This window comes from Pipistrellus kuhlii, unplaced genomic scaffold (genome assembly GCF_014108245.1).
Source record: "Pipistrellus kuhlii isolate mPipKuh1 unplaced genomic scaffold, mPipKuh1.p scaffold_m20_p_9, whole genome shotgun sequence".
In the NCBI taxonomy this organism is placed as follows: domain Eukaryota; kingdom Metazoa; phylum Chordata; class Mammalia; order Chiroptera; family Vespertilionidae; genus Pipistrellus; species Pipistrellus kuhlii.
This window is the reverse complement of record NW_023425595.1, coordinates 1,993,182-2,015,647: the sequence shown is the minus strand read 5'-3', so window position 1 is coordinate 2,015,647 and position 22,466 is coordinate 1,993,182. Positions and strand designations below refer to the sequence as shown.

Genomic DNA, 22,466 nt, shown 5'->3' with positions numbered 1-22,466 from the left:
TATTTATTTAAAGATATTTTTTATTTATTTAAAAAAATTTATTTATTTTTATTTATTTTTACAGAGACGAAGGGAGAAGGTTAGAGAGTTAGAAACATCCATCAGCTGCCTCCTGCTGGGGATGTGGCTGCAACCAAGGTACATGCCCTTGCCCGGAATCGAACCCGGGACCCTCCAGTCCGTCCGCAGGCCGATGGATGCTTACCCACTGGGCCAAACCGGGTAGGACCACGGGCCGGTTTAGAGACCCGAATGGGACGGGAGAGACCAGGACCTCAGGGGCTGCAGAGCTCGCGCCTCCGGGACAAGCCGGCATTCGGGACGCAGAGGATCCTGCAGCGCGGGCGCCAGCGGGAGGGGCGGTGGGCGGGGGCCTTTCATTGGCCACGCCCCACGGCCCGCCTAATGGGCGGGGCCCGCCCGGCAGTTACATAACAAACCTGAGCGAGTCGCTGAGGAGCGGCGCCCGCGCCGGCGGCGGGGGCGGAGCGTAGCCGGGCCTGGGCGGGGCCAGGCCTGCACCGGGCCAGGCAAGATGGCCGCCGCGGAGCCCGAGTCCGCGCCTCTGACCCTAGAATCGCTGCCCACCGACCCGCTGCTCCTGATCCTGTCTTTCTTGGACTACCGGGACCTCATCAAGTAATGGGGGGCGGTGCGCGTGGCGCGGCAGGGGCGGGGTCACGGGGGCGGGAGGAGGCGGGGAGGCTGCAGGCACGGGGGCCCGGCTCCCGGACCTGGACCCGGACCTTGCGTGGACCAGAGGTGATGCGGGGCCGCGCTCCTGCAGAGCCACCCAGGGAGCCAGGGCGAGGCAGGGGCAGTCAGGGCGTCCCCTCCGCCGTGAGGTCTTCCATCCGGGACCCAGACCCCAGGAGCGCCGGGGGCCCCGTCTCCCAGGCCTCGGGGGAGGCTCATTTCCGGGGCGAGGGAGGTACTGCTTCCCCCTGCCGCCCCCGCGACCCCCGCAGCCCGCACCCCCCGGCCTGCACCCGCTGCGTCCCAGCCCTGGCCGCTTTGGGAAGACCCCTTTGGGGCCGGACCAGGCAGGCGGGGCGCCGGCCCGAAAGGGGCCGGGCGACCCCCGACCCCAGGTGCCCAGCTGCGGCTCCCGCGCACCTTTGTACCTGGCGGGCGCCGCGCACCCAGGACTTCTCTGCTGCTGCTGCAGAGATCGCCCTGCTCCCAGCCGTCCTCCTCGCTGCCACACGGTGCATTTGGTGGTTTCGGTACTGACTTCCCTTGGTTGGTACGATTCAGGTGACCGCTTTCTCTCCGGTGCCCGGATTGCTAGCATCTTGTTCCAAAAATAACCCCGCTTGCGGGTTGGGGTGGTCCGGTGCCCAGTTCCTTCAGCGCCGAGCCTGTGTGGGATGGTGGAGGAAGAAATGGCGCTGTTTACACCCTTGACAGCTGGTGGCATGGCTCTGTCCTTTTTGTGTGTGTGTGTGTGCTGCCACAGCTGTGGAAGAGGAGGTGAAGTCGCCCTCTTAAGGATGGGTAGGCGAGATTCAGGTTTTTTTTTGTTTTGTTTGTTTGTTTGCTTTTTGTGTTTTTTTTTTAATTAGCTGTTGGATTTTGGCTGTTTGATGATGGTGCCTGTGTTATCAGGGGTCCTTTCAGAAGCAGAGCCTTTTTGGAACTGCTGGTAGCTGTTGGTTGGCCTATCTGAGTCGTGACAGAAGGATGACTCCAAGTGTCTGGCCGTAGTACCTGTAACAACTTTTTTTTTTTTCTTCCTGAAAACAATTTTTTTTTTTTTTTTTTTTTTTTTTTTGTCTACAGGCTGGTACTAACGCCGAGATAAAGTTTCTCTTTCCTTTGGGAAAGGCTGATCCAGTTGCAGACCGTCTTCCTCTGAAATGTTCTGTTGCGATAGCCTCTTAGAAATCGAAGATAGACACACCCTTCTGGTCTAAGGACTACATTGCTGCAGGGTGAACTTTCTAAGACAGATCTTGCTGTCATTCTCTAAAAACTTAGACGCCCCTTGTTTGCAGACTATAATCTACATTTCTGGGGGCATTTAAGACGCTCAGCGTTTGGCTCAGTGTGCTGTAGCCAAACCAGACTTTTGCCAGCACACTACCTGCTTGTGTTCTGTGGCTTCAGCTCTGACCTTGCCCGCAATGCCTTGTTCCCCTCTTCCCATCCTGGCAAGATGAAATTTCTTTAAGACCCCCTCACTTGGTTCCTTTCTTTTAACTTCTTTCTCTGTTTATTTGCCATGCCAGATGGGTTGTACACTTCTTAAATGTAAAGACTGTCTTGTTTATCTTTGTAATGATCATTTATTCACAGATTTTTTTTTTTTAATGCCTGTTGTGTGCGCCAGTCCGTTAAATGTCTTGAATACAATACTGAGGAAGGCAGATAAGGCCCCTCTGAGGAAGCTTACAGTCTAGTGGGAAAGAAGGAAAACAAAAAGTGCAAATACAAGAGATGCTAAGTGGTATGAAGGAAATAAATCAACCACTCTGTTAGGGAATGGGAGGGAGAGACAATTCCCATTGGAAGGAGCTGCCATGTATGAAGGACGCCATAGAGCAGTCCTGGAGAGGGAGCAGTGTGCTCAGCAGCTGAGTGGCCAGCGGCATGGCCTGTTGGAGGAGCTGGAAGGCCGGTGTTGCAGCGGGTAGGGAGTGACTCAGGCAGAGTGGCTTGAGAAGGAGCTGGTGAGCTTATGCAGTTCCTTGGGAGCCAAGGTGAGAAGGTCAGATTTTATTGTAAATGCTTTAGGTAGTAATCAAAGTTGTAAACAGACGTGACAGGATCCTTCCATAAATGTTTATGAAAGTGAGCTGAGTTGAATACCGTATTTGGGTTCTTGAGAGAAAAAGAATGTGTGTGTGTGTGTGTGTGTGTGTGTGTGTGTGTGTATGTGACTTATCATAAGGTATTGGCTCATGAATCACGGAGGCTGAGAAATCCCACTATCTGCCATCTGCAACCTGAAGACTCAAGGCAGCTGGTGGGATAATTCCAGGGCTGAGAGCTGGAGGGCCCATGGTGTAGATGGCAGCCTGGGTCAGAAAGCCTGGGAGCCAGGCACACCAAGGACAAAGAAGATCCCTGGCTCAGCTCAAGCTGTCAGTCAGAGAGCAGATCTAACCTTCCTCTGCCTTTTTGTTCTAGTCAGGCCCACACTGGATTCCATTGGGGAAGGTCATCTGGCTCACTTAGTCTATCCATTCAAACGCTAATCTCTTCCAGAAACATCCACACAGGCACAGCGCGGAAATAATGTTTAACCAGCTAGCTAGGCATCCCTGAGCCTAAGCAAGTGGACACCTAACATGAACAAAAACCATTGAATCTTATCCACAGAAAAGTTTCCAAAGCACCGCAGCTTCTTTTCTGCACTATATTCCTTTTTAGAAAAATACAGCCCGACTTTGTCAAGTGCTAAGCTCTGAAGTTTTTGGTGCATATTGCTGTGCGGGATTAGGTTGTATTGGATTCATTGTGTAATAGCAACTGCATAGTTTGAATCTCCTTTTCCCTTCTAGGGTGATTTATTATGTACCAATCATTCTTAACCCTCAGTGTGTATCAGAATTACATGTGGCACTTTTTAAACATACATGTGCCTGAGGTAAAGATCTTGCCCCAAGCAAACTGAGTCAGAATCTCTAGAGCAGAAGTTCCCATCCTTGCTGTGCATCAGAAGCACCTTGGGTGCTTGTTTAAGAGATTCCTTTATGTCGTTTAACTCTTGAGACAGAGGAGGAGAAGGATCAAGAAAAGAGGACGCTGAGTTACAAAACTGGACAGATTCAGTGTCTGCAAATGTTCGTTTGGGGATCTTGTGAGCTTGGCAGAAAAGGGTGAGGTTAGATTTTGTGTAAAATCTGAAAATTGAGGAAAAGTTTTTACATGGCCTTGACAAACCCCATGTGATTTAAGATTCCATTCATTGATGAGCCATGGCCCAAGTGAGATCCTTGAATACTATTTTCTATAACTTGTGATTCGTCTTCTGAAAAGATAGAAATCCATTTTCCTAATCTTAGGCACATCCTTTTTGCAAATTAAATATGTAGTGTTGGATTTATGAGATAGGAACACTGTTGTATTAGGACACAGTATAGGCCGGTGTGGCTTAAAAACACATCTTTTAAAAGAACACAATGTAGAATCTAATATGTAACAAGGGATTTGTTTCTAACATTCCATGCTTCTGAGCAGTTGATACTAACTTGAATAGCTATGGCTATTGAAATAGAATTGCTATGATGGTGACACTTTATAGTTAGGTTCTCCAATAGTTGGTATAATTAATAAGTAGTTTTAGCTGCAATATTTATTTCTTTTAAGAAAAATTAGAACAAAACAAACAAAAGTCTGTGTATTAATATAAAAGGTCTCACAGATCTTAAAAATACACACACTGAATAACACTCTTCCCGTGTGCAGAAATGATTATCATCACAAGGAGTGAAAGAAGGCTCTTTGATTTGAAATTAACTCCAGTGATTTATATATTTTGTAGACTTCCATAAGAAAATTACCATTGTAGAGATTTGGGGGTTTATTTGTGAAATCAAATAAGATTTCAACACTCAAAAGGTAATTATACTAGCTAACACATTAAACATATTTTGAAAATACTGTTTTGTAATTATAAGGGTAGAAAGTGGAAAAGGAGAAAAGCAAAAGGAATAGAATAAATCTTAACGTTGAATATTTTCATCTTGAATTTTAAATTGTTTTCTTTCTTTTTTTATACTAACCATGAACCTGGTTACTGTCAGTTGTTGCTACGTCAGTCGAAGACTTAGCCAGCTATCCAGTCATGATCCCCTGTGGAGAAGACATTGCAAAAAGTACTGGCTGATATCTGAGTGAGTATTCAGGAAACATGTGTTCTTCAAAGTTGGCCCTGGGCTTCTAGAACACTAGTCTATCCGGGTTCTCCTCTGACCCCTCTCTCTGTCTCCTTTAGTGGCTCTTCCGTGCCTGCCACTAAGTGCTGGTGTTCTCCCAGCCTCTGTCCTTGGCCCCTGCCCTCTTCCCTCTGAGCTCTCCGGCATGCTCTGTGACTGCTGTGTGCTGCTCACTCCCAGCCCTGGCTGTCCTCCCTGACAGCCCCACTGGGCTCCGGGCTTATTGCACAACCTCCTGCTAAGCCTCTCCATTGGATGTCCCATAAGGGCTCATGGATTTAGTAAATATTAATAGATTTGGCAGAATGAAAGTGTAGATAACAGAAGGTGGGAGTTGGGAAAAGTGAAAGAGGGTAGGATTGCTACTATCTTTTTCTTAGATTGAGGGGAATTGGGTAGTGACTGAAGTTGTAAAGCAAGAAGTAGAGGTTTAAGTGTGTCATTGGAAGTTGCAAGCTACTCAGTAGAACTGAGTATTAATAACAGCTATCAAACATTGGGAGGAGGGAGAATGGAGAGGAAAGAATTTTAAGTGTTGTTTATCCTGACCTTTTTTGTTTGTTTTGTTTTGTTTTTGTTAATCCTCACCCGATAATATTCTTTCATTGATTTTGAGAGAGAGTGGAAGAGAGGCGGGGAGACAGAGAGAAAGGAACATCAGTGTGAGAGAGACATCAGTTGGTTGCCTCCCGCACACACCCTGCCCAGGGTCTGGGGATGGAGCCTGCAGCCAAGGTATGTGACCTGACCCTTCAGGCTGAGGGCCAACGCTCTATCCACTGAGCCAGACCATCTAGGGCTATCATGATCTTTTACTTTAGGGTAGGGGTGTCGAACTCAATCAGAGAAGGGGCCAAAATCTAAAATCCAGCCTAAATCGCGGGCCGAATGGTTTACTGAACAGTCATAAACTGTCATTGTGATGGAAACGCAGCGGAGTGCAGTGATGACAGCGCGGTGCGGGCCACATTGCAAGGCCTGGCGGGACGGATTTGGCCCGCGGGCCTTGTGTTTGACACATGTGCTTTAGGGTATCAATAGGTAGATGTGAAATTGATAAATCAGAATTAGAGACATAAACATTTAGAATTACAGAGGTAACTTCCAGAAATAACTAAAGTTTCCTTTGAGAGGTTGGGCTTCATAAGTTCTATGGTACTTTTTTTTGTTTTGATAAATATGTATGTATATATTATTTACAATAATAAAAAAATACTACCCCCCCCCAAAAAAAAAACCCCAAAAACAAAACAAAAAAAAACAAAAAAACACACCAAACAAATCCTGAACTTCCTTTTCTCCATATTTGAACCTGATCATCCTACATTCCTGATCTTCGGGGCAGCACCTTCCATCCACTTGAGCTTCTAAGCCCAAACCGGAATCATCCCACATCTGTCCTCTCCTCTCTCCCTTCCTGTCTCCCTCCCTCTTTCCCTCCTTCCTGCCTTCCCTCCCTCCCTTCATCCCTCTCTCCCTCCATTTATTCAGTTACTAAACCCTTCTGATTTTGCCTCTATATTTCTTGAATCTCTCTACTAATTTCATCTAGCTTCCTATTTGAGTTCATCTTACTAGGATTACTGCAAAACCCTCCTGACTCATCTCTGAGCCTCTAGTTCACACCCCTCCCACACCATAGCCACAATTCTGTCTTTGAACTACCCTGTTAAACCTCTTCTGTGGTTCTTCATTTCCTGCAGGATATTAGCATGTCACCTTAAGGCCCTTTGTGGCTGTCTTGTCTTGTATCACTTCTGCCTGATACTATTCTTTCTCCCTGATAAGACTGCATTTTTTAGGGCAAAAGGTATGCCTTATTTTTTTTAATGTCCTCTAGTGGCTAAGTAGACAATAAATATTTGTGGAATTGTATCAAATCTGAATGTTGAATTATGTGATTGCTATGATGCTATTTGATTCTCTGGGTGATCCAGTGTAGGTAAATTAGATTAATATTATTGTGTCATTAGATTCCAAATATTTTCTAAAATTGAACAACTACAGTTGACCCTTGAACAGCTTGGGTTTGAACTACACGGTCCATTTATCTACAGATGGTTTTCAATAACTATTGTAAATTTATTTTCCTTATGATTTTCTTAACATTTTCTTTTTCTTAGCTTACACTATTATAAGAATACAGTATATAATACATACAATATACAAAATATATGTTAATCAATTGTTTATGTTATCAGTAAGGCTTCAAGTCAGCAGTAGTTATTTCTTTTTAAGTATATTTTATTGACTTTTTACAGAAAGGAAGGGAGAGGGATATAGTGTTAGAAACATCGATGAGAAAGAAACATTGATCAACTGCCTCCTGCACACTCCTACTGGGGATATGTCCACAACCAAGGCACTTGAGCGGAATCGAACCCGGGACCAGTCTGCAGGCTGACGCTCCATCCACTGAACCAAACTGGCCAGGACAATAGTAGTTATTAGTTAAGTTATACTTTAATTTAAAAACAATTTTTTTATTATTATTGGTTTTAGAGAGAGGGGAAGGGAGAGGGAGAGAGAAACATCAACGTGAGAAACATCCATTGGTTTCCTCAAGCCCGCAACCTAGGCATATGCCCGACCGGGAATCAAACCAGCAACCTTTCTGTGTCCCGGACAACGCCCAACCCCACCAGCCAGGCCTTTCTTCGGGTCTTTTTGCCTGGGATGCAGGTCAGGGAGGTCTGCACCCCTAACTCCTGCATTGCTCAAGGTCAGCTGTACACACACATTTATAATTTTGTAATTGGTATGCTTTTAGAAGTAATTGAGATTCAAGCTCCATGTTTTCTTCACATATTTTACTGAAACTAGAAAATTTAGAAAACAGGTAAGTAGGAAGTAAGAAATAAATGATTCATACCTACCATGCCAGAAGTGACTCCTATTGTTAACTTTTTTGGTGTCACTATTTGCTAGTCTGCATTTGTAGCTAAAATAAACGAAAAGGAAGGCAAAAGATACCAAAAATTTTCAATGAAGTTTGTTGGTAAATGTCTAGAATATGTACTAATTTTATTTCAAAAGATTTTAAATCTCTTTTTTGTAACCTGTCTAGGGAAGAGAAAACACAGAAGAATCAGTGCTGGAAGTCTCTGTTCATTGATACTTATTCTGATGTAGGAAGATACATTGACCATTATGCTGCTATTAAAAAGGCCTGGGATGACCTCAAGAGATATTTGGAGCCCAGATGTCCTCGGATGGTTTTGTCTCTTAAAGGTACGGTGAGCCACCCAAGATGCTAAGTAAGTTGTTTGCCATCACAAAATAAAAGGCAGAACTGGGATTTCAATGTCAGGCTGATTTCAGAGCTAAGGTCTTAACAGTTGAAGGCAGAAAGGACCTGTTATTTAAAATGTCTTAGGACCTTAGAGAGCTCCTCAATATTAGAACATTTGGAATACGAGGATGTAGACATTTCTCCTTTCAGGTTCAGAGTTACCAAGAAACTAGGATACAGAGTAGCTTCTTTTTTTCCACTCAGTTTGGTATTCCGAGGCCTCCCTGCTCACCGCTCTGTTTCTGGTGACTGGAAGTCAGGTTGTTGTCAGAGAATTCCTTGGCAGCCCCTGTGTTACTCTCAGGTGTCAGTTGTCTGGGGGCTTTGCCCTGAGTTGGAATAGGACGAAGGCTCTTTGATATCTGGAATGCAGGGGATTCTAGGAATGCCAGGCCTGTGCGTCCTTCTAGGACTAAGTCAGGAACCTCCTCCTCACCTCAGTGGCACAGTCCCTGACTTGTTTTCAAGGCACCTAGAAAGGAAACTGGGAAAGCAGATGAGGATTGGGCTTGGGGAAATTTTTATAAGTATCTTGAAATTATGATACATTAATATAGGGTGTCCCAAAAAATGTATACACACACTTTGAATAATTATAACGCCAGCATTTATTAAAAGCTACTATTTCATTTTCAGAATTGAGCTACCAGCTGTTAAGTAGACATGCATTTTGGGGGGACACCCTTTATATCTTTCATAAACCTGCCTAATGGTATGTATCATGTATCTTCAGATTTCATATTTACCTTACATGTTGGCTTAAATTTTTAGAGTTGGAGGGATTTTAGAGATCACTTAGACCAGGGGTTAGCAAAGTTTTTTTTTTTTTTTAAATGACCGGATAGTAAATATTTTAGGCTTTGAGGGACAGACAGATGGTGCCTTGTTTTAACTATTTAACTCCTGCTATCATTGTAGAAGGCAGCATAGGCAATACATAAACAGGAGTGGCACTTTTCCAAGAAAACTTTGTTCACAAATCAGGCGGCAGGCGAGGGTTTGGCCTGCAGCCTAGAGGTTGCTGCTCCCTGATTTATACCAGCCCCTCATTTACAGGTGAAGGGACAGGCTCAGAGAGTCCAGGTGACTTAGGCAGGGTCACATAATAGTGAGGGACAGGACTCTCATCTAGGTTTCTTGGCTCCTAGTAACTTTTTCACGGGCTCCTCATACAAGCAAGCTCGGGGGCAAGGGAAGTAAATGGATATTTATTGAGAGCCAGTAAAGCATGTCACTAAGCACTTGGAGTTTATTTAATCCCCGCTGTAATCCTCTCAGGTAGGTGGCATCTCCCATGTCACAGGCCAGGAAATGGGATTAAAGAGAAGCGCTAACTTGCCGGAGTCAGTCAGTAAGCGCAGAGCTGAGCGTTCACCTGATCTGACTCCCAGGTTCTCTTGTAGTAGCTGCCTCTCTAAACCTTGACTGCACTGTCTTGTAAGCATACATTTCTTTATACTTTTCTTTTGCCATATTTGTTTGTTTGATTGGTTTTTGGCTTTTAAAAAATTTCTTTCTCTCTAGCTGCCTCTTTTTTAAGAAATTCGTAATTTCTTAATGTTGTATGGTCTGGGAAGTTACTCAGTTTGTTTTGTAATAAACTTTTTAAAATAAAGTTTCCATTTTGGAGTAATTTGAAATTACAGGAAAGTTGCAAAAAAACAGTACAGAGAATTCTTGTATACTCTTTACCCAGTTTCAGTTTCCCCTGATGTGTTGCCTTGTGGGACATTTGTCAAAGCTAAAGTCTTCGTTGGAAAATTATTATTAACTAAACTCCAGACTTTATTCAGATACCACTAGCTTTTCCGATAATGTCCTTTTCAATTCCTGTATCCAACCCAGAATACCATATTGCGTGTGGTTATGTCTTCTTAGTGTCATCTGGTCTCTGGCAGTTTCACAGTTTTTCCTTGTCTTTCATGACCTTGACGGTTTGAAGGAGTACCAGTAGGTATTTTTAGAATGGCCCTCATACTGACTTTGTTCAAAGTATTCATGACTAGACTGGAGTAATGGGTTTTCAGAAGTTACTGCAGAGACGCCGGGCACTTCATCACATACTGAGCGATACCCACACGCTCTCACTGGTGATGCTAACTGGCCTCCAGAAACATGGGCAGATTGAAAGTGCACAACTCAGCCGAAACCGTTTTGGCTCAGTGGTAGAGCGTCGGTCTGCGGACTGAAAGGTCCCAGGTTCGATTCCGGTCAGAGGCATGTACGTTGGTTGCGGGCACATCCCCGGTAGGGGGTGTGCAAGAGGCAGCTGGTCGGTGTTTCTCTCTCATCGACGTTTCTAGCTCTCTATCTCTCTCCCTTCCTCTGTGAAAAATCAATAAAAATGTATTTAAAAAAAAAAGAAAAAAAGAAAGAGAAAAAGAAAGTGCACAGCTCTGAGTGATCACAATGTGAACACACCATTGTAGCACCCTACAGGTCAAGACGTAGAATAATCTAGAACCCTCGCCTCGTTCTTTCTCAGGGGTAACCACTCTCCTCATTGCTATTAGCACTGAGTAATTTTCTCTCTTTTTGAACTTTATGTAAATTGTATGATTAAGTATGTATTTTGTATGAATTATTTCCTTTTTTTTTTTTTGTAAAATTCAACTGTTGTCTCTAACAGTAGTTTGTTCATTCTTGTTGTGATATAGTACTCCATTGTTTGAGCACACCACATTTTATAGGTTTATTCTGTTGATGGATATTTGGGTTATTTCTAGTTTTTGGCTGGTACCAATAATGCAGTGTAAAAGAATTATAAATAATACAAATGTAAATCATTTTTTATGTACATATGAACTTATTTCTACCAGGTAAACACGTGGGATTGAGTTTACAGGGTTGTAGAGTGTGCTTATATTAAATTTCAAAAGATACTGTTAATTTTTCAAAGGGATTCTACCACTTTTACATTCCTGCCAGCACCTTAACGTTGTCATTCTTTGTATTTTAACCTTTCTAATAGGCGTGTAGTGATGGTTTTAATTTGCATTTCTTTGAGTATGTACTTTACAATAGTTTTATTTTTAGCTTTCCAATCCTTAGATGTTATTTATTTATTTTTCTTGCCTTATTGCACTGCCGATGGCCTTATTAAACTGTCTAGGGCAGTGGTCAGCAAACCGCAGCTCGCAAGCCACATGCGGCTCTTTGGCCCCTTGAGTGTGGTTCTTCCACAAAATACCACGTGCAGGCGTGCACGCACAGTGCGATTGAAGCTTTGTGGCCAATGTGCAGAAGTTGGTTTTCAGCTCTCACAAGAAATTTCATTCGTTGTACTGTTGATATTTGACTCTGTTGTCTGAGTTTGCTGACCACTGGTATAGGGCCTTCAGTGCAATATTGGAAAGATATGATGATGTAAGTGTCCTTATCTTTCTGTTTGCAGAGAGAAAGCTTTTGACATTTCTCCAATGATGTTTGCTGTACATGTTCTTTATCTGATTGAAGCAAGTTCCTTCTGATAGTAGTTTAAGAGGAGTTATTTTGTTTTTGTGTTTTTGATCATTGAATTTTTATCAAATGTCTTCCAGTCTTGTGATTATCATGATCTTTCTACTTCATTCTGTTAATGCACTGAGTTACATTGCTTGATTTTCTGAATGTTAAACCATTATGCAAATAAACTTATTTTGGCTGTTCTATATTATCCTTTTTCTATATTGTTAGATTTGATTGGCTAGTGTTTGACTGGGTTCTTACAGATATGTTCATGAAAGAGTTTGGCCTATAATTTCCCTTTCATAAATGTCCTTGTCAGGTTTTGGCATTAAGATGATACTGGACCCAAACCGGTTTGGCTCAGTGGTAGAGCGTCGGTCTGCAGAGTGAAGGGTCCCAGGTTCGATTCTGGTCAAGGGCATGTACCTTGGTTGCGGGCACATTCCCGGTGGAGGGTGTGCAAGAGGCAGCTGATCAATGTTCTCTCTCATCGATGTTTCTAACTCTCTATCCCTCTCTCTTCCTTTTCTGTAAAAAATGAATAAAATATATATATATTTTTAAAAAGATGATACTGGCCTTGAGAAACAAGTGGGGAAGTGTTGCCTCTTTTTCTGTTTCCTGGAAGAGTTATGTAAACTTGATCTTATTTCCTGTTAAGTGCATGCACTGATGAAGCCACTCAATCCTGGAGCTTTTACTGTAGGGAGGGTTTAAACTAAGGATTCAATTTCTTTATTAGAAATAGTACTCAGATTTTTTTTAAACTTATTTTCATGTCAGTTTTGATAAGTTGTGTTTTTCTAGGCAATTGTCCACTTTATTTATATTTTAAATTGCCATAAGTTTTTAATAAGATGCTCTTTGTAATGCTTGTTGGAGGTGTAGTGATTTCACTTTCCCGTTTCTGGACTCATTTGTGCTTCCTCTCTGTTCCTCTTGTTCATTCTTGCTAGGTAGGGGCTAATCAATTTTAATAGTCTTTTCAAAGAACTGGCATCTGCTTTTGCCAATTCATTTCTTATTTCATTAATTTCTCTGATTTCTTTGAGTTTACTGCCACTTTTTTCCTGATTTGAGATGATTTTGATAATAAATTTTCAGGTTTTCTTATTTTTTTTCCCCCCAAATGTTTTTAGGGCTGCCTTAGCAGGTTTGGCTCAGTGGATAGAGCGTCAGCCTGCACACTGAAGGGTCCTGGGTTTGATTCTGGTCAAGGTCACATGCCCAGGTTGCAGGCTTGATCCCCAGTGTGGGATGTGCAGGAGGCAGCCAATCAATGATTCTCTCTCATCATTGATGTCTTTATCTCTCTCTTCCTCTCCCTTCCTCTCTGAAATCAATAAAAATATATTTTAAAAATGTTTTTAGGGCTATAAATTTTCCTGTGAACAATTTTAGCTTCATATCACAAGTTTTAATATGTTGGAGGCGGAGCTTGAAGATGGCGACCGAACAGATGGACTTGTTCTGACCCTGGTCCCAGAACAGAAAAAAGCAGGGTCTGAGTCGCTCAGGGAATGTTGATTGGCAGCTAAGGGGCAGCTGAACTCTCAAGGAAGGAGAAGGAACACCACATAACCAGACATCCTGAAAAGAGAGGCCTTGGGGAGACAGAGAAATTGCCCGCACATGAAGGAAAAGCAGGCATCACCAGAAAAGGAAGTAAACAAGTCGGAGGCATGCAGCCTACCAGAGCAAGAATTCAGAGTAATGATCATAGGATGGCTAAAAAGAATGGAAGAGAAACTTGACAATAACCAAGAAGAAATGAGGAAGAACCATGAGGAATTGAAGAAGAACCATGAGGAATTGGAGAAGAACCAAGAGGAATTGAAGAAGAACCAAGAAGAAATGAAAAATGACATCACGACCATGAAGAACTCAATAGAAAGCATCAAGAGTAGACTAGATGAAGCAGAGGACCGCATCAGTGAGCTAGAAGACAAGATGGAAAAAAATACCCAATTAGAGCAGCTTCTAGAAAAAAAAATTAAAAAGCAGAGGAGAGCCTACGGGAGCTTTGGGACAGTACAAAACAAAATAATATTTGAATAATAGGGGTTCCAGAAGGAAAGGAAACTGAGGTAGACATGGAAAAAGTATTTCAAGAAATAATGACAGAAAACTTTCCTGAGACAGAGAAGAAAAAACCCACACAAATCCAAGATGCTCGCAGAGTCCCAAGCAAAATGAATCCCAGAAGACAGACGCCAAGGCACATTATATTGTAATTCAATTGGCAAACAACAACGGCAAAGTAAGAATCTTAAAAGCAGCCAGAGAGAGACAGAAAGTTACATACAAAGGAACCCCCATCAGACTAGCAACTGATTTCTCAACAGAAACATATCAGGCCAGAAGGGAATGGGATGAAATATACAAAGTCATGCAAAGGAAGGATCTGAATCCAAGAATACTGTACCCAGCAAGGCTATCAATCAAAATTGAAGGGGAAATCAGGAGCTTCACAGACAAGTTTTAATATGTTGTATTTTCATTAACATGCAGTTCAAAATATCTTCTGATTTTTTTCCTTGACCCGTGGATTATATAGAAATATATCGCTTGATTTTCAAACATGTGGGACTTTTTTTTTTTTTTTTTAACATTTTTTAAAAATATAATTTATTTTTAATTCCACAGTTATAGAATATATTCTATGACTCTAGTCATTTGAAATTTGTTCTCTGGTCCAGTGTATAATCTATCTTGGTAAATGTTCTGTGTACACTGAAAAGAGTGTATATTTTACCATTGATATACACATATCAATACACACACACACATACATACATACATATATATATATATATACACACACACACACACACACACACACACACATATATACACACACACACACACACACACACACACATAAAATTTACATATATTTGTAAAATTAGGCAAAACTTTTGATCTTGAACTCTTATTTATTTGGGGGGCTACTGATTCTATTAGTTACTAACAGAGATATGTTGAAATTTCTCACTGTAGTAGGCAGAGTTCTGAGAGAGTTCTCATGATTCCCACAGTCTCTGTTACATGCATGGTATAAAGTCTCCCCTGGTGTGTGAGTAGACTGTGGATATAATTTATTTCAGCTCTGTGGGTGGTCACGTTATATGACAAAGGTGAAAGGGTTTTGCAGAGGTAATTAAAGTCCCAAATTTGTTGATTTGAGGAAATTATCCCGAGTGGACCTGAACTAATCAGGTAAGTCCTAACAGGAACTGGGCCCTTTTTGAAGTCAAGGAGATTTGAAGCTTGGATATTTCTCCTGTTGGCTTTGAATACCCAAACTGGCATGTGTGGAGAGGCTAGGTGATAGGGAAGGGCCGGCGGCTTCTAGGAGCTGAATTCTGCCAGGAACCAGTGAGCTGGGAAGGGGACCCCAAGCGTGAGGTGCAGACGGTGAGATAGCAGCCCGGTTGACACCATGGTTTCAGCCTTGTGGGGCCTGAGCAGAGGACCCAGTTCAGTCACGCCCAGATTTCTGACCCACAGAAACTGTGAAATAATGAAGGAGTGTTTAAAGCTGCTAATATGGTGGCACTAGAAAAAGAATACACCTGCTGTGATTATAGATGTATCTTTTTCCACTTTTCTTCATTTTAAAAATTATATTTTGAAGCTGTGTTATTAGGTACACAAAATTAGAATTATATTTGTGTAGTGAATTGAACCTTTTTGCCATTATAAAAAGTCCTCCATTATCTCTAATAATGTTATTTGCTTTAAATTCTAGTTTGTGTGTGTGATTTTAGTGGAGCTCTCCTAGCTTTCTTTTCTCTATCTACGTCTTTAAGATGTGCCTCTTGTATATGATCATGTTTATCTGATGTCAGTCTGTCTTTTAATTAGATTATTTACTCCATATTTAATGTGATTACTAATATATTTGCATTTAAATATACTACTTCTATATGTTTTTTTTATTTGTGTCATCTGAGTAGGTCTTTCTATTTTGCATTCTTCTTACTTTTATTCTGCACTCCCTCTTTTTATTTTATAAAAGTTTCTTTTAAATTAATATGTTTAACATTTTCTGGACAACGAATCTTTTCTGTTTCTCTTTATTGTTTATTGTACCTTCGTGCTTCCATCTGGGATAATTTTTCTTCTGCTCGAGAATTCCTTGTGTGTGTGTGTGTGTGTGTGTGTGTGTGTGTTTTTAATGAGGGACCACTACTGCTAAATTTTTTCAGATCTTTTTTGGCCTAAAAAAGTATTTATTTCATCTTCACTTTTGATGTATACATTCACTGGATATAGAATTCTTGTCAGTAGTATTTGATTGAGCACTCTGAAGGTGCCATTCTTCCGGCTTCTGTTTCTGTTGCGAATGTTGCTGTCAGTCTTATTGTCCCTTTGAAGGTTCCTTACGTGGCATTTCCCCTTCTCCGGCTGCTTTGAAAATTTCTGTCTTTGATTTGCCACGGTTTTCCAGTTGTGTGTCTAGATGTGATTTCCTTTGTAATTATTCTCCATGGAGTTTATAGTGCTTCTTGAATCTGTGGTTTGGTGTTTTCATCAATTTTGGAAAATTCTCTCAGTCCTGTGATAGTGTTCAAAGCATTGCTCAATCTCTCAGCCACTCAGCCTCATGTTTGCTTCCAGAATTGGCAGTTGCCTCAAAGGCGAGGTGACCCCTTTGGAGGCCTGGCTACCCTCTCGGCTTCTCTCTTCTGGACCCCTCACCCGACCCTGTCTCCCTGCCCTGGGGGTTTTCCAAAAGCCTTGAAACCAATTTTGTGGTGTTCGGTTTTTCCAGTCCCTCGCAAGAGGTTTGATCCAACTACCTGGTGGACCATTGCTGAAAGCAAACCTCTTTTCTTGGTGTTTGTGATTATTTCCTACTTTTTCAAATTAAAATATGCGGCAGGCTTACCAACGTGCAACATTGAATTTAAGTTCATGGCCACCTCGCAGCATGAACATACACCAAAGTCCAGTAAGAGATTCCTTTAAGACTCTTGGACAAGAGAACTTCTGGAGATTGTTTTTAATGAGAAGTGTGGGCATACTGATTAAGAAAAAAGAGATATGCCCTCATGTTTGCATTGCAATGTGAAAAATTATTGTGGATTTCATTGGCGCATACTTTTCCATATTTCACTCAGTGCCAGTGTTTCCCTACTGAATGTGCTTGCCCAGGGCTTCAAATGTCAGCCAATCTAAAGCGATAAGTTCCTCTGAGTTTTCAGTTCCCTTCCCTCTATTTCAGCAGTGCAGTGCATCTCGGGCAGAACTCCCTGGCCCTAAGGTGGTTTCACTGGCTAGCAGGAAGACTGCATTCCGTCTTGGATGTAAGGCTTATTGTTTCTTCATAATTTGCTTTGTGGTGCATTTGCAGAGGGTGCTCGAGAGGAAGACCTCGATGCTGTGGAAGCTCAGATCGGTTGCAAACTTCCTGATGATTATCGATGCTCCTATCGTATCCACAACGGGCAGAAGTTAGTGGTTCCTGGGTAAGACGCTTGCTGTTTTGATTGTTTTTAATGATACAACTTAATCTAGAAAGAAAAGAAACAAACTGTAGTTGTTTCTTGGTAGATGAAATAGCATAGGAGTTCCCTTTTCTTCCTTGTAGCAATCCGTAAGACAAAGTCCCCAGCTTGAATTTGACTTGACCAAAATAAATGTGTCTCATGAAAACCTGGTCTTTGTCAGCACCTCCTTAGAACGAAGTGGAGTCTGGGTGGTTGTGGGGCAATGCATGTGGAGGTACATTTTAGCTGACACTGTTCAGCACCCTTCAAGCGTTTATCTTGTTTACAGCCAGATCATTTGTTTTGGCGCAAATTCTGTGTGCCATACATGTAAAAACAATAACTTGTTCAGAACTACATGTACTAAACTAAAAAACATATAGTTTTGTCCTATTCAAGCATGGTCTATGATTAAATGGCCTATTTTAAACTTCAAAAGATGAAGTATTCATCGAGGAACCTTTCCGGAAAAGCAGACCATGTAGTTAGCAACTGTCAAATTCACTCATGGTTTTAAAAACCATATGTTTTGAATGGGTCTACTCTTTTTTCTTTTTTTTTTTCTTTTTTAATGAAACTAAGCTATTTCAGTGACATTGCATTTGTGCGATGCCAATAAGAATTCAGGGAGAACTTTGCATTGTTCTTACTGGAACACGATGTCTCGGTGTGTGAAGAATCCTTTGAGGCTCTGTTTCCATTTCAGGTCTGAATACTACGTTGCAATCTCGGTATGATCACCTCCTACATTCCCTGTACTCTCTTATTGAGTACATTTCTGCAATATGGGCAGTTAGGACTAGATAACCCTAAGTTATTGGCTTTTCTCTCCCTATTTTTCCTATCAAACTGAAATTTGACAGAATTGAAAAATTGTCACACTTCAAGAGCATAGCCTATAATTAGAGAATTTTATTAAAAGAGCTGCCCAGAAGTGTCATGACAAGAAGGCTATGCATTTCAACACGAATTTCTATCTATCCCCTGCCCAGTGGTGGGATGTGGGATAGGAATCTCATCAAGGACCTACACCTGAGTTACTCTCATGAACATGCAGTGAGATGAATTTAGATCCCATGCATTCCAAGCTAATGAAATGTGGTTAAGGTTTAGGCTGATTAACATGTATACTGCCTAGTAGGATAGAGTAAGCTAAAGGTTGTAACAACACAAAGGTATCAGAGAATTTATCCCTTGAAACATTATATTAGTCATATAGGTATATATAGCAAAACATAAGCAAATCAGTTTATCATAGCAAGATAGGTTCCAGAATGCAATAAAACTATTTTTTTTTTTATAAAGCTGACACACATTTTAGACATTTAGGATTTTAATTTAAATCAATCTTTCCACTCAAGAGTTTGGCTGTAATGTATAAGTTACAGTGTTTTGGGCATTTCCAGTTTAGAATTGACATGTTAACCAGTTCTTCTAAAGCTGTCAGTGTGAAATTATCATTCATGAGGAAGATGAAGCACAGGTGTTTGTTTGGCACTGCAGCGGATTAAACTTTTGAGTGTCTCCTCAGGTTGTTGGGAAGCATGGCGCTGTCCAATCACTATCGTTCGGAAGACTTGTTAGATGTGGACACGGCCGCTGGAGGCTTTCAGCAGAGACAGGGACTGAAATACTGTCTCCCTCTGACCTTCTGCATACACACCGGTTTGAGTCAGTACATAGCAGTGGAAGCTGCAGAGGGCCGAAACAAGAATGAAGTGTTCTACCAATGCCCAGTAAGTAGGAAGTGTGCGTAAGTGTGGCTTTAAGATGTGTTCTGATGAGCGTACAACTGTGAGCATTGGGAATTTTCAGGGTTGTTGAGTGGGTGTAGGGCATTATGCAATTTAATTATAGACCTAGCTAACCAGACACAGTGGCATGGGATGCCAAAAGGAAATGTTACCAGCGGACAAACAGTGCAAACTGTGGTTCATGCAGACACAAAGCTGTGACTTGTGTGAAGGCATTTTAAGTTTAAGGAAAACGAATGAGCTTTTTGTTGAAGTAATTCATTTTAATATACATTTCTAACTTTAAAATTTTAGCTTTTGAGCATCATTTGATCCAAGGGCAGTAGGAACTTTTTTTTATATATAATATATATTTTATCGATTTTTTACAGAGAAGAAGAGAGAGGATAGAGAGTTAGGAACATCGATGACAGAGAAACATCCATCAGCTGCCTCCTGCACACTCCCTACCGGGGATGTGCCTGCAACCAAGGTACATGCCCTTGACCGGAATCGAACCTGGGACCCTTCAGTCTATAGGCTGACGCTGTATCCACTGAGCCAAATGGGTTAGGGCGAAATAGGAACTTTTTAAACTCTTCAGTAGGTCTTTGAGTTGTTGAAAAATGAAGATCCTTTTTATTAATAGAAGACTTTTGTTATGATTTTAGTATTTTGTTTGTCTTATTTCTTCAGTTTTCATTAATTTTTTAGTAACAACTTCTGCTTTCATTTTTACTTAGCTGTGAACTTTTAACTTAAAAGAGAAACTTAAATACTTTTTATAGTTATCTGAGATATGTGACTCCATAAAACATTTAAAATATTTTAAGAGCCTTCAAAGCTTTTCATTTTTCTAAGCATTTTCACATCTTTTACCTCATTTTTGACTTGATGCCTCTGTAAGGTTATAGGAAGATGGCTTGATCTCTTTATCGAGAAAAGCGACTATCGATAACATAGAATTCTTCGGGTTTCTTGATTGAATCCAAAACCTTTTCTCCTAGGATAGTAGCTGTATTTCTTCTTACCTTAACTTCCTAACTCTTTTCCTAAAGGACAGTTTTTTTGGTTCATTGTCACAGTAATAGCAGTATATAAGCATTTAATGGTGCTTTTTAGAAAGAACCTAAATATAGAAATCATGAAGCAGCCGAAACCAGTTTGGCTCAATGGATAGAGCGTCGGCTTGGGGACTGAAAGGTCCTGGGTTCGATTCCAGTCAGGGGCATGTTCCTTGGTTGCAGGCGTATCCCCAGTAGGGGGTGTGCAAGAGGCGGCTGATCGATGACTCTCTCTCATCGATGTTTCTGACTCTCTATCTCTCTCCCTTCCTCTCTGTACAAAATCAATAAAATATATTTTTTTAAAAAAAAGAAAAAAAAAAGAAAAGAAATCATGAAGCAGAAGCTGACAAGTGTGAGAAATGTCCAAGAATTTGGTTGGAGCACTTAAGTTGTTTTATATCTGTTTTTCCTTTTCTTCAGGGAAGAGTACAAATAATGAACAATGGGAAATTAAGAAAATGTATTTTTATAATTCTTTTTTTCCTTCTTTCTTTCTTTCTTTCTCAGAACCTAGTTAATATAAGGTGATTCCTCTTGCCTTGGACTCTTTGGGGAGTACAGGCCTATCTCATTTTTTATTAGTTTTTAATAAAAAATTGTGAATTTGTTCAAAACAAAACACATGGTGGAGAGTATTTTTCTTAATTAAAATATTCTTTTTCTCACCTAGGACCAAATGGCTCGGAATCCAGCTGCTATTGACATGTTTATCATAGGTAGGAGAAAAAAAGTTTTATTTTTTCCTTTTGTCAAAAATATTAAATTGGTAGAAACTTTTTAGTTACTTAACCAGCTGACAATTTTATACTTGTATTTCTTAAGGCTTGCTGGTTTAAAAAGTACTATATCTAGGCACTCGTTAGAATAGCCCTTATACTTTATTTGAATTTGGTTTCTATTTGGAAAAAAAGCCATGCCCGATACAATCTTGGGCTCTAGGACTCTATTATAGAACACTAAAATGTATAGAATTAATATGAGTAAGTATATAGTTCCCTTACATGCACATGTATTTTCCATCACTCATATTAATACATAATTAGAGATGTAGATATATAAAATTACTTTGTACTTTCTTTTTTTTAATGTTGCATTTAAAAAAAATTTTTTTTAATTGGTTTTTAGAGGGAGAGGGAGAGAGAGAAACATCAATGTGAGAGCGAACATCGAGGGGCTGCCTCCTGCTCGCCCCTTACTGGGAACCAAGCCCACCACCCAGGCATGTGCCCTGACTGGGAATCATTCCGGCAACCTTTTGGTGCATGGGATGCTATCAACTGAGCTATACTGGCCAAGACAGTACTTGTTCTCTTTCGGTGCCGATCCTGTAGTAAAATACTGTTAAATAACACTAGATACCGCCAAAGAGCAGTCTTTGAAAACCAGTATAAAATGGGCTTCAGGAACTCTTTGGTACAACTAGCTTTTCTAGGCCTTAAAGGGGTATTTCTCACAGGATTTGAGAAATTTAATTTGTATGCAAGTGCTGCTCAGCTCTTTGCTATTCAGTTAGTCTTGTTTTGCTTAAATTTTGCTCACTTAAGAGAAGATTGCTGACTACCCACTCAGCTTTTTAAAGGTACTCCTGGCACATGTCAAACATCCCCATAGACCAATAGCAAAGGGGCCTTGCAAGCTAAGGCGTCTGTGTTTAATTATTTCTTCTAATTGGAAGCTTGAACAGAGTCTATACTGCGGCCCATTCTAGATTTTGTGGCTCACTTCACAATATCAAGCTCTCACTCCTACGTAGAAAGTTATAAAAAGCTTTGACACTCAGTCCCTAGCTGTCTCTCACCCTGACTCATGTGGTCTGTGGTTTCTAAGTGAAGTACTTGCTGGGTTTTGCTCCTGCTCCTTGCCCTCTTTGGTATCTTCGCATGGCACGTACCCTCAGAGGTGATCACCATGCTCTGGTGCATGGTGCTGCTGAGCTTACACACTAACAGCTGCCTGAATCCTGAAGGAAGCCACCTGCCAGGCTCCTGGAGCTTCTTGCTCTCGGTGTGGTGCGGGTCTGACCCGGGCTGGGAGACCTGCCCCTGCAGCAGAATACTGAGTCTGATAATACTGTTCTGGTGGCTGGGGTTTCCCCTGGAAGGGAGAGCAAAGCGAGAGATTTGAGATGAGATGGGAAGTTAGTGCTGGGAGGGAAGATGAGAAAGCAGTTTCCTTCAGGCTGCCTCGATAAAGCCCCAGTGCTACCCGAGAAACTCAAGACGCAGGCTGACTCTAAAAGGTAGACTACCTTGGAACACAGAAATTACATCTGGGTCATCTAGGTTTGACAGTCTTGGGATTTTTAGTAAAACATAAGATGGAATCTCCTGGAGTCCAGTGCGTTGGTTTTTTTTTTGTCTTTTTTTAAATATGGAACGCTTCACGAATTTGTGTGTCATCCTTGCACAGGAGCCATGCCAATCTCTGTATCATTCCAGTTTTAGTACATGTGCTGCGAAGCAAGCACTTCAGTGCATTATTTTTTTAAAATATACTTTATTGATTTTTTTACAGAGAGGGAGGGAGAGGGATAGAGAGTTAGAATCATC

General features: G+C 41.4%; 1 protein-coding gene and 1 non-coding gene across 2 annotated transcripts in view; one reads left to right on the top strand and one right to left on the bottom strand.

Annotated features, from left to right (window-relative positions):
* Positions 1–481: 481 nt before the first annotated feature.
* Positions 482–22,466, top strand: part of FBXO3 (F-box protein 3) — a 34,355-nt gene continuing 12,370 nt past the window's right edge. Inside the window, exons 1-6 of the mRNA XM_036426223.2 lie at positions 482–639; positions 4,752–4,841; positions 7,951–8,114; positions 16,982–17,096; positions 18,649–18,853; positions 20,588–20,633. Coding sequence (XP_036282116.1) covers positions 536–639; positions 4,752–4,841; positions 7,951–8,114; positions 16,982–17,096; positions 18,649–18,853; positions 20,588–20,633 — 724 coding nt within the window. The 5' untranslated portion in view covers positions 482–535. The remainder of the gene's footprint in view (positions 640–4,751; positions 4,842–7,950; positions 8,115–16,981; positions 17,097–18,648; positions 18,854–20,587; positions 20,634–22,466) is intronic.
* LOC118713891 lies at positions 22,282–22,384 on the bottom strand. Its single transcript, XR_004986436.1, has one exon. It is a non-coding gene; the product is annotated as a U6 spliceosomal RNA (small nuclear RNA).